We start from the raw sequence: 17461 nt of genomic DNA, 5'->3' as shown, positions 1-17461 counted from the left end.
AGTACAAAATATCTGTATGATCAGATGCTTTCTTACTGCTGTTGTCGCACCACTGTCATTTTTATTTTGTTTATTTTTTTATTGAGAGGACAGCACAAAGCACATATTTATGCATATTACAATGTTTATTATGTTTATGAATGTTTATGTTATGAAAAACAACTAAACTTTCACAAAAAAAATCACCCCATTTAATCTGCAATTAATTCAATTAATATTTCCAATAATGCTCTTTATCCATGGAAGATATGCTGAAATCTTAATATAAACTTCAGGTAGTTTAAGTGAATTACACTGCTCAGGGTCCCCAAAGGATGTTACACCGACTGCAATGGCTCCACAAACCAAAGGACCTCCAGAATCCCCCTGTTAAGAAACACAGATCAACACATAAGTCATGAGTTGTCATAATTTGTAACTTCACTGACACATAATGATTTGGTTACTCTGTTATTGTGTTTTTTACATACATCACAGCTTCCTCCATTGCCATATACACACATCATCTGTGAAGCTGAATATTCTTTTTCCCCCCATTTACTTTCACATTTCATGTTATTCATGACTGCCACATCTGTCTCCATGAGGTGGTTGTTTCCTTTCCCATTTGTTTTTAAACTTCCCCATCCTGCGACACTACAAACAGTATCTGCTTCAATATCATCTTCTTTCATTGGTATGGATATCCACTTGATATTGTTGTTTGGTTCCACATGTTTTTTCTAGCTGTAAACCAAAAACAGCATCATCATTAATAGAAAGATTTGATCATCCTCCAGAAGTGTAATATAAAACAGACCAGACCACTATTTCCTGAAACAAATATTATTAAGAACAATTTAAGTGCATTAAAGTTCAAGTGCAGTTTCTTACCTTCAAAAGAAAAATGTCATTATGAAAGGATCCACTGGTATAGTTCGGATGCTCATGGTAGAAATCCACATTGAGTCGGTCCAAATTCTTTTCTTGTAGGTCATGTGCACCTAGCACAACTGTCAGAACTGGAAAACTGTTAAAAAGAAACAAGTTATATTTAGCAATAATGTCTGTATGTGTGGTGGTTTGGTTGCCAAAGTCATGATGAATATTTGATAGAATAGTGCATAATTGTACTGTAGTCATTTTCATGAAGTGTATATGTATTTTTAAATTAAATGTCAACAATATATGTAATATAAACTAATTTAAAAAATATATATATATATTTAATTTTAAATAATTTAATAATTATTTATTAATTATATAATTAGCTGGTTATTAGTGTGTGTGTGTTACGGTATGGTGGTGTAGAGATGAGGCAGATCACGGATTTCCACAAATAGACAATACTTTAATGAACATAGGCAAGGAGACATCAAACATACGCTTAACACAACAGAGAACGGACAAGGAGTGAAGGGAGTGAGTGCAATATATAGGAGTGCTAACAATAGAGTCCAGGTGCAGGTGATCCGTGATGAGGAACTGACGAGGGAAGTGTGTGCAGGTGAGGAGAACAGGAGGATTCTGGGAAATGGAGTCCAGGGAAACAAGGGATCTGTAACAGTACCTCCCCCTCCCGGTAGGCGCGTCCTCGCGCCGTAGATGTAACAACCGGGAGGGGGGCGGGCGCCCTGGAGACCTCAAACCGGAGCAGGGGGAGGAGTAGACTGGAGTGGAGGTCTCCAGGGCAGGTCCAAAAACCATGGCGGGTCAGGAGCCGTGGGCAGCCATGGTGGATCAGGAGCCGAAGGCGGCCATGGAGGGTCAGGAGCCGTGGGCAGCTATGGCGGGTCAGGTGCAGCGGGCAGCCATGGCGGGTCAGGTGCAGCGGGCAGACATGCAGCGGGCAGACATGGCGGGTCAGGTGCAGCGGGCAGACATGGCGGGTCAGGTGCAGCGGGCCGCCATGGCGGGTCAGGAGCTGACGTCCTCACGCCGTCAAGCCCAGTCGGCGCAGAAGGACCGGCGGGAGATGGCGGAATCCATGGCTCCGCCGACCGAAGCGCAGCCGGGGCTCCAGAAGGCCGCAGTTGAACACAGACGACAGACAACAAAGTGAACACCAGGGGGAGTGAGGAAGCCAACTGGAAACGAGGGATGGAGGGACGGAGCGGAGACGGAGGAGTGCAGTCCAGAGGGGAGGGCAGGCTGACGAGGGACCAAGGTGTGAACGGGGGCAGGATGGAGACTTGTGAGGCTGGAGGACTGATGGGCAACGGTGGAGCAGAGGGAGGTTGGAGCCAGGGTGTAGGTAATCGCCCAGAGGTCCGAGGTGGAGATCTGGGCGAGGGGGCTTGAGGTGGAGGTTCAGTACAAACACAAATGGATGGAGGTGGGAGAGGGAGGCAGGGAGGGTAAACAGTCTTAGGGCTGTATGTTGTTTCAACCACAAAGTTCATAATAGGGGCTGGCTCGGCGGCGGCTGGAGCTGAGGGCTCGGCGGCGGCGGCTGGAGCTGAGGGCTCGGCGGCGGAGACTGGCGCTGCTTGCTCGGAGGCGGAGACTGGCGCTGCTTGCTCGGAGGCGGAGACTGGCGCTGCTTGCTCGGAGGCGGAGACTGGCGCTGCTTGCTCGGAGGCGGAGACTGGCGCTGCTTGCTCGGAGGCGGAGACTGGCGCTGCTTGCTCGGAGGCGGAGACTGGCGCTGCTTGCTCGGGGGCGGAGACTGGCGCTGCTTGCTCGGAGGCGGAGACTGGCGCTGCTTGCTCGGAGGCGGAGACTGGCGCTGCTTGCTCGGAGGCGGAGACTGGCGCTGCTTGCTCGGAGGCGGAGACTGGCGCTGCTTGCTCGGAGGCGGAGACTGGCGCTGCTTGCTCGGAGGCGGAGACTGGCGCTGCTTGCTCGGAGGCGGAGACTGGCGCTGCTTGCTCGGAGGCGGAGACTGGCGCTGCTTGCTCGGAGGCGGAGACTGGCGCTGCTTGCTCGGAGGCGGAGACTGGAGACTTTCCCCAGCTCCCTGGATCCAGCTCCTCCAACGCCTCTCACCCTGACAGCCAGCGATCGCCTTATCGGGCTCCTGCAGGTAGGACGTTCGCTGGAGAGGTATGTGGAGGAGTTCGTTGAGCTTGCTTATTTGTCTGACTGGCCTGAAGCAGTTTTGATCTCCCTGTTTTTGGATGGATTGGATGACGACACTATCCGTTTTGATGAACCTGTTTTTTGTTTCTCCTTAAGCGAAACTATCAATTTAATTTTGTGGTTAAATGGCTCCAAATTCTTTGTGGAAGAGGTTCAGGATCAGTGTTGTCGTCCGGTCCATCCAGAAACACGGTTGGCCGGGCCAGTCAGTCAACCTCCGGCTTCCTCCGCACACCTTTCCAGCGAACTCCCTGCCTGCCCCAGGCTGGACCCATATTCCGCTACTGGGCCCAGTAAGCGGAGGAGGAGGAAGAAAGCGGCCCCATTGTCTCCAGAGCCCGCTCCAGTATCTCCAGAGCCCGCTCCAGTATCTCCAGAGCCCGCTCCAGTGTCTCCAGAGCCCGCTCCAGTGTCTCCAGAGCCCGCTCCAGTGTCTCCAGAGCCCGCTCAACTTGGCTCGGAGGAGACTGGAGAACTTGGCTCGGAGGAGACTGGAGAACTTGGCTCGGAGGAGACTGGAGAACTTGGCTCGGAGGAGACTGGAGAACTTGGCTCGGAGGAGACTGGAGAACTTGGCTCGGAGGAGACTGGAGAACTTGGCTCGGAGGAGACTGGAGAACTTGGCTCGGAGGAGACTGGAGAACTTGGCTCGGAGGAGACTGGAGAACTTGGCTCGGAGGAGACTGGAGAACTTGGCTCGGAGGAGACTGGAGAACTTGGCTCGGAGGAGACTGGAGAACTTGGCTCGGAGGAGACTGGAGAACTTGGCTCGGAGGAGACTGGAGAACTTGGCTCGGAGGAGACTGGAGAACTTGGCTCGGAGGAGACTGGAGAACTTGGCTCGGAGGAGACTGGAGAACTTGGCTCGGAGGAGACTGGAGAACTTGGCTCGGAGGAGACTGGAGAACTTGGCTCGGAGGAGACTGGAGAACTTGGCTCGGCGGAGACTGGAGAACTTGGCTCGGAGGAGACTGGGGTTGAGGGCCATTTCATCCCCTCAAATACAATTAAAATCCCCACAGGCACTGGAGCTGGCTCTGTGGGGACTGGAGCTGGCTCTGGAGATACTGGAGCTGGCTCTGGAGATACTGGAGCGGGCTCTGGAGATACTGGAGCGGGCTCTGGAGACACTGGAGCGGGCTCTGGAGACACTGGAGCGGGCTCTGGAGATACTGGAGCGGGCTCTGGAGATACTGGAGCGGGCTCTGGAGACAATGGGGCCGCTTTCTTCCTCCTCCTCCGCTTACTGGGCCCAGTAGCGGAATATGGGTCCAGCCTGGGGCAGGCAGGGAGTTCGCTGGAAAGGTGTGCGGAGGAAGCCGGAGGTTGACTGACTGGCCCGGCCAACCGTGTTTCTGGATGGACCGGACGACAACACTGATCCTGAACCTCTTCCACAAAGAATTTGGAGCCATTTAACCACAAAATTAAATTGATAGTTTCGCTTAAGGAGAAACAAAAAACAGGTTCATCAAAACGGATAGTGTCGTCATCCAATCCATCCAAAAACAGGGAGATCAAAACTGCTTCAGGCCAGTCAGACAAATAAGCAAGCTCAACGAACTCCTCCACATACCTCTCCAGCGAACGTCCTACCTGCAGGAGCCCGATAAGGCGATCGCTGGCTGTCAGGGTGAGAGGCGTTGGAGGAGCTGGATCCAGGGAGCTGGGGAAAGTCTCCATTTTTTTTTTTTTCTGTGAAAATCCAACGTTTATGGTCCGTTCTTCTGTTACGGTATGGTGGTGTAGAGATGAGGCAGATCACGGATTTCCACAAATAGACAATACTTTAATGAACATAGGCAAGGAGACATCAAACATACGCTTAACACAACAGAGAACGGACAAGGAGTGAAGGGAGTGAGTGCAATATATAGGAGTGCTAACAATAGAGTCCAGGTGCAGGTGATCCGTGATGATGAGGAACTGACGAGGGAAGTGTGTGCAGGTGAGGAGAACAGGAGGATTCTGGGAAATGGAGTCCAGGGAAACAAGGGATCTGTAACAGTGTGTGTGTGTGTATATATATATATATATATATATATATATATATATATATATATATATATATATATATATATATATATTAGTAGTCTTACATGTATCTGCAGTGTGCAGCAGTCATGACAAATCTATCAGAAATGAGGAATCCACCACAGATATGTTGCTCCTTCGCTTGGACAGAAACCATGTAAGGTCTGGAGTGAGGTTTTGCTTCTGTGCCGTTCATTATACCCACATTCACACGAGCTGAGAAAAGAGATATTGTTAGTTATTATATTTCTTCCTCACTGATTTATATTAACTTGGTAGTTTTTTTTTTTTAGTATTTTGTTCAGTCAGTCTCACCAGTGAAGGTCAGGTGTGGCAGCAGAGAGGCCAGCAGGAGCAGAGAGATGATGATGGTCATGATGATGATGATGATCGATGAGCTCTTTCTGGCTAAACATGGTATAAATTTTAAAAAGATGGGCGGAGACACTGAGCTTCCTTTCTTAGAGCTCAAACGATTTACTATCATAATTCAGTCCAAGTGAAAGAGTTTGCATATGCAATGATAAACAGGTCACATGACCATAACTGCATTGACTGTTTATTTTACATATTCAGATTATTTCCTGCTATGCTTACATTGCACTCGAGCAGAGCCATTTGAAACATTTATTTCAAGATAAATGTGTGGTCTTTCTTGAAATAGCGTGCAAAGCAAAGATTAAGCAATTTCACACCCATTGTAGCAAGATCTGCTCATAAGCTCCAACCTCAAGTGTCAGACAACAACAAAAAAAAAAACTGTTAAAAGAATATGCATAGTGTCACAATATTTGCATGCAATATATGAAACACAAATATACTTGAATATAAGGTAGTGCACAAGTGCAGTACAAATACCTTCCCTCTTGATTAACTTTATAGGAGTTCAGAAAATAAGTATGAGGAAGAAAAATTATATTTTGTTTGCATACTGCATCTAGACAGGATTTTACTGCAATTTCATGAGGTTGTAACATTGAGGACCATTTCACTTATTGTTCTTAAAACATGATACTTTATTAGAATGAGATGTGGGAAAAATCTGTGAAACATTTGGAAACATTTTTGATTAAGCACTAGTACTACACATCTTTTTTTATTATTATAAAGTCAATTATTTTTTTCAGTTATATTTTTGATCCATGGAAGATAGGCTGAAATCTTAGTATACACATTATGATGCTCAGGTGAATTGCAGAGATTTCCAAAAGACGTGACCCCAACAGCAGCGTCTCCACAAACCAAAGGACCTCCTGAATCCCCCTGTTAAGAAACAAGGATTAGTGTGTCATAAAAATCCAGTTATCACCTTTCTCTCTTCAGCACATTGAAACTACTTAATGCATTGTAAAGTATTATATAAATTGAAATAATTAGTTTATTTATTGTTCTTTTATTTTATTTGTTTATTACTAATATTATCATTATTCATTTTTTTAATAAACTTTTTTTACATACCTTACAGGTTCCTCCTTTGCCATATACACAAATCATTTGTGCAGCTGAGAACTCTGATTTCCATATATTTTCACATATTTTGTTATTCATCATTACGTTCGTTTCCATTAGGACTGGGCTTGAAGTGCCATTACTAAACATTCCCCAGCCTGCAACACTGCAATCAGAATCTGCATTGATGTCTCCTTTTGTCTTTGGTATGGAAATCCATTTGACATTTTCATTATTTTCGACTTTTTTCTCTAGCTGCAATCCAAAAACAGTATTAGTGTTAACAGGCATGTGTTTAAATCATTTTGAACAACTGGTATAAATGCAGTTTGTTACCCTCAAAAGCATGATGTCATTCTGCAAAGTTTCTTCACTATAATCCTGATGTCTGTAATAGAACTTCACTTTAATGTGGACAGCTCCTTTTCGTAGGTCATGTGCACCAACCACAACTGTCAGCTCTTCTGTTCTGTTAATGGAAACAATCTTAACTTCAGTTCCCTTTCAGTCAGTCACATTCGAAGTACATCAGTAGTGACCGATGAATACGGATATCGCCAGAGAGCCCTACACACTAAAAACTCCTGGGTCAAAAATAAAATCCTGGGTTAAAAAGGGACCAACTAATTTCTGGGTTATTTCAACCCAGAAAAATGGGTTATTCTTTTTGACCCAACTTCTGGGTTAAATACCTAACCCAAATTTTGGGTTAAAATAACCCAAAATTGTAGTTAATATAACCCAACTTCTGGGTCAAAAGAACAACCCCAATATCTGGGTTGAAATAACCCAGAAATTAGTAGGTCCCTTTTTAACCAAAGGTCAAAGGTCAAAAATAACCTAACTTGGGTTATTATGCCAGTATGCCTTATTTCAGAAAATAAAACTTCAGGCACTTACACACTTCAAGCACTTTTACATTTTTATTGCATTAAATTAAATTAAACTCTACATAAACTCTACACACTTGGACCTATTTATTTTAGGTCACACTGTAATAACATTAGACATTAGAAAAAATAGAAAAATAAACAACTCATTCTCTCAAACATTTGACAACATTCAATAACTGGATTGAACTTGAGGGACAAGAGTTTTGATAGTGTCCTCATGTAAGAGAAGAAATGCCTCCTCATCTCTGTCTTCACCTGAAAGACAGAAAACAAGACAACATGAGTATTGTTAATAAGTCGAGACACTTGTGAACCACTCACCGGACACTCTTTGATTATCAAGCTAACAAATAATCACTTTTAAGGGAATGATGTTGTTGTTGTTGTTTTTGTTTTTTTGTTAAAAAAAAACAAAAAAAAAACGTGGCCCAATTTGCTAGTTAACAAATGTGGTTCTTTTGCAGCATTACCCATTTTGTGTGAATGACAGTCTATACTGTACATCTTTTCTTTCATTAACAAGTGTAATAATGACATTAATGCAAAGGTGAATATCTGGCTCATTATTATGCATAACAGCTTAAAGACAAGGCACAAGAATATTTTAACTATAAGGGTTATTATTATAAGCACATAACACTGAATGGGTAACATTCCCCACTGTCGAAGAAGTTGTGACTGTCACAAAATCTTGCACTGACACATTTAAGCCATATTAAAGAAAAATATTTAGGTATAGAGAAATGATATGAGGGCAGTTAAAGGGATAGTTTACCCAAAAATGAAAATTTGATGTTTATCTGCTTACCCCCAGGGCATCCAAGATGTAGGTGACTTTGTTTCTTCAGTCAAACACAAATGATGATTTTTAACTCCAACCGCTGCCGTCTGTCAGTCTTATAATGCGAGTGAATGGTAACACAATTTATAAGAGTCAAAAAATATGCTTAGACAAATCCAAATTAAACCCTGTGGCTCGTGACGACACATTGATGTCCTAAGACACGTTTGTGCGAGAAACCGAAAATTATTTATATCATTTTTTACTTATAAAACACCACTATGTCCAACTGCATTCAGCAATCGCTTAGGTTTCTCGCACAAACCGATCGTTTCGTGTCTTAGGACATTAATGTGTCGTCACGAGCCACAGGGTTTAATTTGGATTTGTCTAAGCATATTTTTTAACCGTTGCGCCCAGCAACGGTTCAGGACCTTGTTCAAAATCCTGCAGCGCCACAGCGCGCCATGTACATAGATTTATATTAAATTTACACTTATTTGTCTCAAATCGTCGTTAATGTATATACTGACTTCACCATGTGCTGCAATATAAAGTTAGTTTTACATTCATTTACAGAAATCAGCTGCATGAATAAAAATTGCTTATGTTATTGGATTTTCAGGATATATTCTCAATTCATTCAGTTAACGGACGCTCTGAGGTAAAGTGTTCAGACTGCAGACTCAACAACGGTTGTATTTAATTATACAGTACAATCATAACATAGTACTGACATTATCTTAATTCCACAATGTCCTAAAACATAGCAATATTGCTGGCCATAAACTGAGAAAGTACACGATACCTCGAGTTGTCCAAGACGCGGCACAGCGCGGCGCTTCTCGTCCGGTGTTTGACCCCCTTAACGCAGCATGAAGTCGCCACTAGCTGCACTGTACTTATCGTATTATTACCAGTATTATAACAATGAGATAAGTACAGCACAGTTTATGAAAAATAGAATTTAAAGACCGTGTAAAGTAAATTCAGCCATTTTCTTCTAAACACATTAAATAGGTCATAAGTTTCTCAATGATGTGTAAAAAGCATTTCAACCATTTTGACACCTAATTTCATGAACTTATCGTTATTTTTAATCATTCAAATTTGGCTGGGAAGTTAATAACACTTTCTTATTTAAAACTCAAAACACATATTTATTTTGACTTTACACAGACTTTAAACTAGTTAGATGTTGTCGCGATATCCGCAGGTGGCTACATGCTCACTACAGAATTACCACGGTAAGCCATGGTCATTTTTTCAACAAATGGTGCTAAACTAGCAACGGGGACATGGACACAGAAAAGTTTACATTACATTGACACTGAAAATACTTGCTTACCTTGAATACGCGACAAAGTTGCACCGAAGAAGCCCAGACCAAAACGGATCGAGTGCGTTCAAGTTCAAGTGACGGTTATTTCAAACGACTGCTGTGAGAAAATTCCAGAACAACAGCGGGGGGCGGGGGGAAGGGGCGTTAACCCAGAACATGGGTTACTCTTTGAAAAATAACCCAGAAACCTAAACAACCCAGGAATTGGGTCAAAATATTAGCCCTATAACCCAGAAAATGGTTACTCACTGAAAAAATAACCCATAATTTTAACCCAACACAAATAATCCAGAAAATGGGTTAAAGAAATAACCCAGGAGTTTTTAGAGTGTATCAACTTTGAGTGAAACTAAACAAGCCAATGGAATTGGCGTGCGATATTTGCATAATGCGCACCGCCCCCACAAGGCGCATATAAATATGAAAGTGGATGTAACTCTGTACTCTGTCTTTCGCTTTGGAGCCAACCTGTTATTGAAAAGCCTTTGTTTTGTCATGCTACAGCGAAGCCACAAGCTTTCACAGAGCGAAACTATCTCAGTGTTGAGGTCTAGACTCTTGTTCCTTGGTTCCCAGGGAGCAGGGGTCCCCTCCCCTATGCCCCATTCGGCCATTTTCTCTGGCTCTGGCGCGTCAGCGTGTAGGAAGGGTGACCTGAGGATCACAGTTAGGGCTGCCCCTATTCCCTCAATAACACTGCAGCCTGTGGTGTTGCTGGAGGATCGTGCTGGTCCCTCTGTCGAGCAACCATCCGTTTCCTTCGGTGCACCTGCGGAGAAACAGATGCTGATTGCGGCACCGGAAGGTGAGCTTGAGTCCACGGGAGATGAAGACTCGGCTGCGCTACCTCCCTCTGGGACCTTAGTACTGCCCGAGGCTGATCCTGAGTTGACAGCTATGCTTTCCCGGGCCGCCAAAAAGGTTGGGCTCATCTGGAATCCTCCACTGCATCCCAAACCTTCTTGGCTGGACGATTGGTTTCTCAGGGCGGCCCGCACTGGTCCTCAATGTCACGCCCCAGTACCATTCTGTCTGGAAGTGCATGAAGAGGTGACCAAGTCTTGGAGAACGCCGTATAGCGTTCGTGCCAGGCCTGGTCCCTCTTCTGCCTTCACCACTCTGGATGGGGGGAGGCTAAGGGGTATGCTGGGATCCCCCAGTCGAGCAAGCCATCGCGATGCAACGGTGTCCAACAGCCGCTGGCTGGCGCGGTGAACCGCGTCTCCCATCCCGGGCCTGTAAATTCTCGTCAAGCCTGACGGAGAAAGCTAACAAAGCCTGCGGACAGACCGCCTCTGCCTTGCATGCCATGGCCCTGCTACAGGTTTATCAGGCCAAAGGGTTGAGGGTCGGGCATATCAGTACAAAGTCCTACCCCGCGGCTTTACCAAGGTGCGGAGGTGGCCATTGTACCGCTCAAGGAACAGGGCATTCGTATTCTCAACTACCTCGACGACTGGCTCATTCTGGCCAGTTTGCGGGAGCAGTTGTGCGAACACAGAGGAGCATGTCCAGTCAGTGTTGAACTGCCTAAGTTCGCTCAAGCGCAGGACAGCGGCCCCACTGAAACTATTTCATGCCACTCTAATTGCTTAATATGAGGCAGCTTTACAATGCGGTATGTTCCATTTCCCCCTGACACCGAACTGCCATCGTACCCTCACTCAGTGGTCGGACCCTTCATTCCTGCGGGCAGGAGTTCCCCTCGAACAAATGTCCAGGCATGCTGTGGTCTCCACAGATGCCTCTGCCACCGGGTGAGGAGCCAGGTACAAGGGGCATGCAGTGTCAGGTCTGTGGAAGAGGCCTCAACATCATTGGCATATCAGTTGCCTCGAGTTGCTAGCAGTACATCTTGCACTGGGCCGCTTCAAAGAGGTGCTGTCAGACAAGCACGTTCTGGTCCACTCGGACAGCACTGCAACCGTTAAGAGGAGCAGGTCTTGCTAGTGGCTCCGTATTGGCCCACTCAGACCAGGTTTTTGGAACTGACGCTCCTTGCGACGGTACCTCCTTGGCCCATTCCTCTGAGGAAGGACCTTCTGACTCAGAGATGGGGCACCCTATGGCACCCGCGTTCAGACCTTTGGACCTTTCGGTGACTCTCACTTTATCATGAGACCCTGGCCTGGATATGTGCCCAAGGTTCCACCACTCCCTTCAGAGATCAGATAGTGAACCTACAAGTGCTACCTTCAGAGAAGGCAGACCCAGCCCTGGCTTTGCTCTGTCCCGTCCGCACTCTGTACGTGGATAGAATGCGAAGCTTTAGGACCTCAGATCAGCTCTTTGTCTGTTACGGAGGCCAGCAGAAGGGAAAGGCTGTCTCCAAGCAGAGGATGGCCCACTGGATAGTGAATGCCATTGCCATGGCTTATCAGCCCCAAGGCGTGCCTTGCCCGCTTGGGTTAAGAGCTCACTAGACTAGAGGAGTTGCCTCTTCTTGGGTGCTGACGCACAGAGCCTCGCTGACAGATATCTAAAGAGCTGCGGGCTGGGCATCACCCAACTAGATTCTATAGCCTTCGTGTGGAACCAGCATCTTCCCGCTTCCAGTAGCCGGTAATGCGAAGAACCAATTATAGTGTCGGCTTGCTATGCCACTCCCGCCCCCTGGATAAGTGCATCCATTTGCTCCAGTAGAGTTCCCTGCTTGGTGAACCCTGTCGAGTTCCTCCGCCTCCCCTTGCAACTCGGACATTGTGGAGTGTCTGATGCCAGGCCAACCGTCCGTCTCTGACATTGATGTTTGGCTGGGTGCCATATGTTGTGCCTGTTTCTTTCCCTTAGCAGAGCCAGCTCTGCTGTCACCTGTCAGATCTCCCCCTATCTATAGGGTAGGTTGTGGCCTCCGCAGCATCCCCTATGGGTTCGCTTCCCCAGTGTTGTCTAAGTCTTACAGTAGTGGGTCTTGCGGAACATCAGTAGACTCTCTTGGTGTAAGCTCGCCTCCTGTGCAAAGTCAAGGAGGACAAGGAGCAAGTCTTGCTAGTGGCTCCATATTAGCCCACTCGGACCTCGCTCCTCACGACAGCACCTCCTTGGCCCATTCCTTTGAGGAAGGACCTTCTGACTCAGGGACGGGGCACCCTATGGCACCCACGTCCAGGCCTCTGGAAGCTCTGTGTCTTGTTCCTGGATGGGACGTGGAGGTTCTAAGTGATCTATCCCAGTCGGTCGTAGACACCATCACTTCTTCTAGAGCTTCATCCCTTTGAAGCTCTCACTCTGGCGGTAAACCCTTTGAAGGGATTAGGGCATAGGGATGAGCCCTTCCGAATGGAATGCAGGGCGAAAGTACATAGAAGTCTGCCATTTGGGATTCAGCCTCGGTTTCTGAGATTTTCGATTTCCGAAGGCAGAGCATACATGAATATCTCAGTTGATTATTCCATAAGGGTAACTATATTTAGTCACGGCTGACTTATGCCTAACAGTTTATAATGTTTTCATTAGTAGGCCTATGTACGTTTTGTGCAGTTGTCTGTAACTGTATGACACTATGTGTAACAGCAGATGACACTGTATGACACTATGTGTAACAGCAGAACAACCTTCAGCTATCGTCTACAATGAGTTGAGCTCATTGTTATCTTCCTTATTTGTACCTTACGATGTTTTAAAACTCTGTCTTTTGTTAGTTGTTATCATTGAGTACATCACTGCCTATAACAACTGAAATAAACCTGTATAAATGTTTATGAGGATTAATATCTATTCTGGTATTGTTCTTAAATTCTTGTTAATTTTGATATATATGATGTATTGCTGTTCAACAGTATAGTATTAATAAAATTCTTTGTTTAGGCTCACCAAGGCTGCATTTATTTGTCTGTTCAAATCTGTTTTTGCCTATTTTAATGTATTTTAATATAATTTAATATAATTTATATTTATATATTATTTTAATTTGTTTTAAAAATATAGTACATAACACACTTCTCTTAAATATATATATTCATTTGTGTGTATTTATATATACATACTAATTTCACACAGTACTCACACATATTATGCAAACTCAAACTTTTATTTTTTTATGTGATTAATCATGATTAATCGTTTTCTTCTTTTTTTTAAAAAAAATCGATTTAATCCTTGTTGAATAAAATTAATCCTTGTGGAATTAATTTCTTTAAAAATAAAACTACAGTGATTACAGACATTTGAATAGTACTTTAATGCAAATACATTTGCACAAATAATTTGGGGGGCACTGTAAGATACATGTTTTTTTGTTGTTATAAAAAATAGTTTTAAATAAATAAAAAATTTTCATTAAAAATCAAAGAGTGGTAAAAATTTCATTTTTGATCTGATAATAGTTTTCTTATGTGTCATATTTTCGTACATTAAGGGACTAAAGTTTGTTGTTGGCATGTCCATGGCCCATCTTTTTGTAGAAAAACAAAATGTCATTACTGTCTCAAACATCATATTCACTCTATCACACATTATACCAAGCATCCAGTAATCAAAAGCAAATCAAGGCCATAATCCCATCCTTATTCCACAATTTGTGATATATGTTTTGATCCAACACTTTTTGCCATTGAGATGACTGGTGAAAATGTTTCCCAATCAACCTGAATTCATGCCGAATAATGAATGTTTGCTGTGTAACAAAATAAATTGTCCATTTATATCAGTAATGATCATCATTGTATATACAGCTACACAAGTGACACATGATCAAAAGAATAGATGGCAGAGAATTACAAAGGGTTGCAAAATAGGCCACTTTTTGGACATTATTTCTTTCATTTCCAGAGGAATGACCCAGTTTTAAATCTTCATAAGGTAACAGAAGTAGCAATACATCATTTAAATGGCAGTTGCATGTATTTAACAATATTTATTTATTTTTTTCCTGTTAGAAAATCAGTAGGCTAGCCCATAATCCAACCGAACTCATTTAGGTCTTCTGGGATGCTTGGTTTTACTGTGCAGTTGAACCAAACAGAAACCATGAAAAGAAAATGTAGTTTCAGCAACATTTTCAGCATTTGTCACCAACCGGAAATCCAGATAATGTTGTTTTGTTTTTAAACCGAAAATCTCAGAACACCGTACCAATTCTACATATGTGTAAACACTGCAGATCGATTGGTCAGAGAGAATCGTCATTCGTCACTAACAGCATCATTGGATTTATACACCCGCTAGCTAGATTTAAATAGTGAGTAGCAGCCACAGCAGTATAATTTGTTCGCGAAACGATTTGTTTTAAACTACCGTCGCACGCAACTTGAAAAAAGAAATGGATGTATAGTGGTTAGTAAACTAGGTGCGGGGTCATGACAGTAGAGGCAGCGCAACTACAACGATCTACTAACTGTAGTGGGAAAAGCAAACCGAAAGTAAGCGAGCCGAACCGAACCGAGTTACCACGTGGTGAAAAAGTTCTACTATAGATGGCGCGAACCCCTGCGAGAACTTCGATGATGCCAACTCTGAATCAACATGCACCACTGCCAAATTTTCTATATAACGTTATATTGTATTGCAGTCATGATCACAGCTTGTAGTTGCTTTAATGAGATCATTGTTTCTGCCTTACTGAATACATAATGTTAGCTAACTGCATGACTTGTATTATTTAGCACTTTTCATTTTTGACATATGGACATTACTTGGACACAGTCACCGCTGATAACAGATTACTCTAAACCGTAATGTAGAAACGTGCATTTTTCTGTAAAGCTGCTTTGAAACGATATGCATTGTGAAAAGCGCTATAAAAATAAATGCAAATTGAATTAAATTGAAAATTCATTAAACTCAGAAGTACAGTCTTACTTTCCACAATGTGCAGCAGTCAAGACAAACTCATTAGAAATTAGGAATCCGCCGCAGGTATGTTGAGAGTTTTTCTGAAGAGAAACCATGTAAGGTCTGGAGTGGGGGATGGCCTCCTTGCCATTGATCACTATACCCACATGAGATGAAAGAGATGCTGCTATAAGTAACTTATTCAGCACCAATGAATTATTATTAAAAACCAGTAGGCTATGCTGTTATAACCAGTCTCACCAGCAAAGGTCAGGTGTGGCAGCAGAGAGGCCAGCAGGAGCAGAGAGATGATGGTGATCATGATGAAGACGACAAACACTGAATGTCTGCAGAAGAAGCAGAGTATAACTGTTTGTGGGGACTTTCTCTTTTTGTGATGTCAACACCTTGGGAATTTTTTTTCAAATCCTTGTGGTCTTATGTATAAAAACAAAACTTGTTACCATCATGTTTAAGAAGCTCATCTGGCAAGCACCAATAATGACACTGGTGTGTGGAAAAAAGCAAGGTCCAAAGTTTCTTTAAGGCACTTAAGTTCATGCAATGGCCACTTTTCTAATACCCTGAGACACTTTTCTATGTTGGTAATATGTACAATATATCATTAAAATAGATGATTAAGACTGATTTAAAGGCTCCATGACATACATCAGCACTAAAATTTGAAGAAAAGTCTAATTTTAGTGCGAATGGGACGCAGCACAAGTTTCATTTCCACACATGATCCTACAGGGGGCACAATTTCATAGCGTGGTCTTTGTGTTGTAATACACACTTTCTGTCAGAAGAGGCCTCTATAAACACATCTTATGTGAGTTTTTGGCTTTGCCGAACCATGAAAATGCCACAAAAAGTGACAAAAAAAGTCAATATGGATGTATTTTTTTTTTTATTTTTTTTTTTTTTATAATATTAATTATACCTATATACTGTATTTCTTTATTACTAGTGTAGTATGAGTTTTAAGTATCTGATATACAGGTGCTGGTCATATAATTATAATATCATCAAAAAGATTTATTTCACTAATTCCATTTAAAAATGGAAAAGATTATTTCTTTTAATTTTGATGATTATAACTGACAACTAATGAAAATCCCAAATTCAGTATCTCAGAAAATTAGAATATTACTTAAGACCAATACAAAGAAAGGATTTTTAGAAATCTTGGTCAACTGAAAAGTATGAACATGAAAAGTATGAGCATGTACAGCACTCAATACTTAGATGGGGCTCCTTTTGCCTGAATTACCGCAGCAATGCGGCATGGCATGGAGTGGATCAGTCTGTGGCACTGCTCAGGTGTTATGAGAGCCCAGAACTCTGATAGTGGCTCTTCTGCATTGTTGGGTCTGGCCAGGGATGGGCAGTATTTATGATACATGTATTTCAAATACAAAATAGTATTTTGTAATTTGTAGATAGGGTTGATGAAAATGACTTTGTATTTTGTATACTTTAGTGTTTTGTATTTTTGTATTTTTAAAATACTGTAAAATAATTTGTAAGAAGTCTACATGATGACATCATAAAATTATGGCCTCTGATTGGTGCCTATCTTAATAGTTTGCAGAGACTTGTTGCGATCAGAACAGAAAATTGATCCATTATGGAAGAAGGTGGTCAAAAAACAGGCTGCCAGCTTTCCATCAATTTTAGCATGAATTGCTATAATTTTTATCAGTTCATGTTAAGTTTTGTTGTTCATTTTGGTAGACTAGGCTAAATAGTTTACCAATTTACATAATGTTCTTGAAAACAATTATACAGAGCAGCAGCACCCTATATTTATGATTAACAATCAAATGATTAATTGGTTAAAAACTAGTTGCTATGAATACAGGTGCCATCAGTTGTCTTCTTATAAATGAGTTGTTGTCATTGAGTCAGTGTTGCTGATGCAAAGTAGGCCCTTCATTACCAAACACCAAGTAAATAAATTAGGATACATTAAATTAGGAGTCATTTGCAAACATTATACTGTTGGTTACTTTAAAACTATATCTGGGAGATCACAGGGATATGTGAATATTTGTTCTGTTAAAGCCACAATATGTAAATTTTCACCTCTAAAGATCGCTAATTCAAAACAAAGGTGAAGCTCGATGA

The 17461-nt window shown here is 42.8% G+C and overlaps 2 protein-coding genes across 2 annotated transcripts; both read right to left on the bottom strand.

Annotated features, from left to right (window-relative positions):
* Positions 1-207: 207 nt before the first annotated feature.
* Positions 208-5470, bottom strand: LOC137028128 (granzyme B(G,H)-like). The gene is made up of 5 exons (XM_067396892.1): positions 5410-5470; positions 5160-5310; positions 874-1009; positions 471-722; positions 208-366 (listed from the first exon to the last, which is right to left on the bottom strand). Exons 1-5 carry the CDS (start codon positions 5468-5470, stop codon positions 208-210), a joined length of 759 nt encoding a protein of 252 aa, XP_067252993.1.
* A 734-nt stretch (positions 5471-6204) lies between these two features.
* On the bottom strand, positions 6205-16736 carry LOC137028127 (granzyme H-like). Its single transcript, XM_067396891.1, has 6 exons — positions 16576-16736; positions 15593-15678; positions 15359-15488; positions 6880-7012; positions 6553-6798; positions 6205-6357 (listed from the first exon to the last, which is right to left on the bottom strand). The coding sequence occupies exons 1-6, from the start codon at positions 16734-16736 to the stop codon at positions 6205-6207; spliced, it is 909 nt and encodes a 302-aa protein (XP_067252992.1).
* Between the last annotated feature and the right edge of the window lie 725 nt (positions 16737-17461).

Source organism: Chanodichthys erythropterus, chromosome 10 (genome assembly GCF_024489055.1).
Source record: "Chanodichthys erythropterus isolate Z2021 chromosome 10, ASM2448905v1, whole genome shotgun sequence".
Lineage (NCBI taxonomy): Eukaryota > Metazoa > Chordata > Actinopteri > Cypriniformes > Xenocyprididae > Chanodichthys > Chanodichthys erythropterus.
The sequence above is the reverse complement of the archived record's forward strand: the minus strand, read 5'-3'. Positions and strand labels throughout refer to the sequence as shown.

Bases quoted from the DNA above. Each gene is read 5' to 3' on its own strand.
- LOC137028128 (XM_067396892.1), bottom strand. From the start codon at position 5,470: ATGACCATCATCATCTCTCTGCTCCTGCTGGCCTCTCTGCTGCCACAC. The intron at 5,311-5,409 runs GTGAGACTGACT...CTCTTTTCTCAG, and splicing joins GCCACACCTGACCTTCACTG to CTCGTGTGAATGTGGGTATA. The intron at 723-873 runs GTAAGAAACTGC...GTTTACAGCTAG, and splicing joins ATGACATTTTTCTTTTGAAG to AAAAAACATGTGGAACCAAA.
- LOC137028127 (XM_067396891.1), bottom strand. From the start codon at position 16,736: ATGTATCATAAATACTGCCCATCCCTGGCCAGACCCAACAATGCAGAA. The intron at 15,489-15,592 runs GTGAGACTGGTT...ATGTGGGTATAG, and splicing joins GCCACACCTGACCTTTGCTG to TGATCAATGGCAAGGAGGCC. The intron at 6,799-6,879 runs GTAACAAACTGC...TTTGGATTGCAG, and splicing joins ATGACATCATGCTTTTGAGG to CTAGAGAAAAAAGTCGAAAA.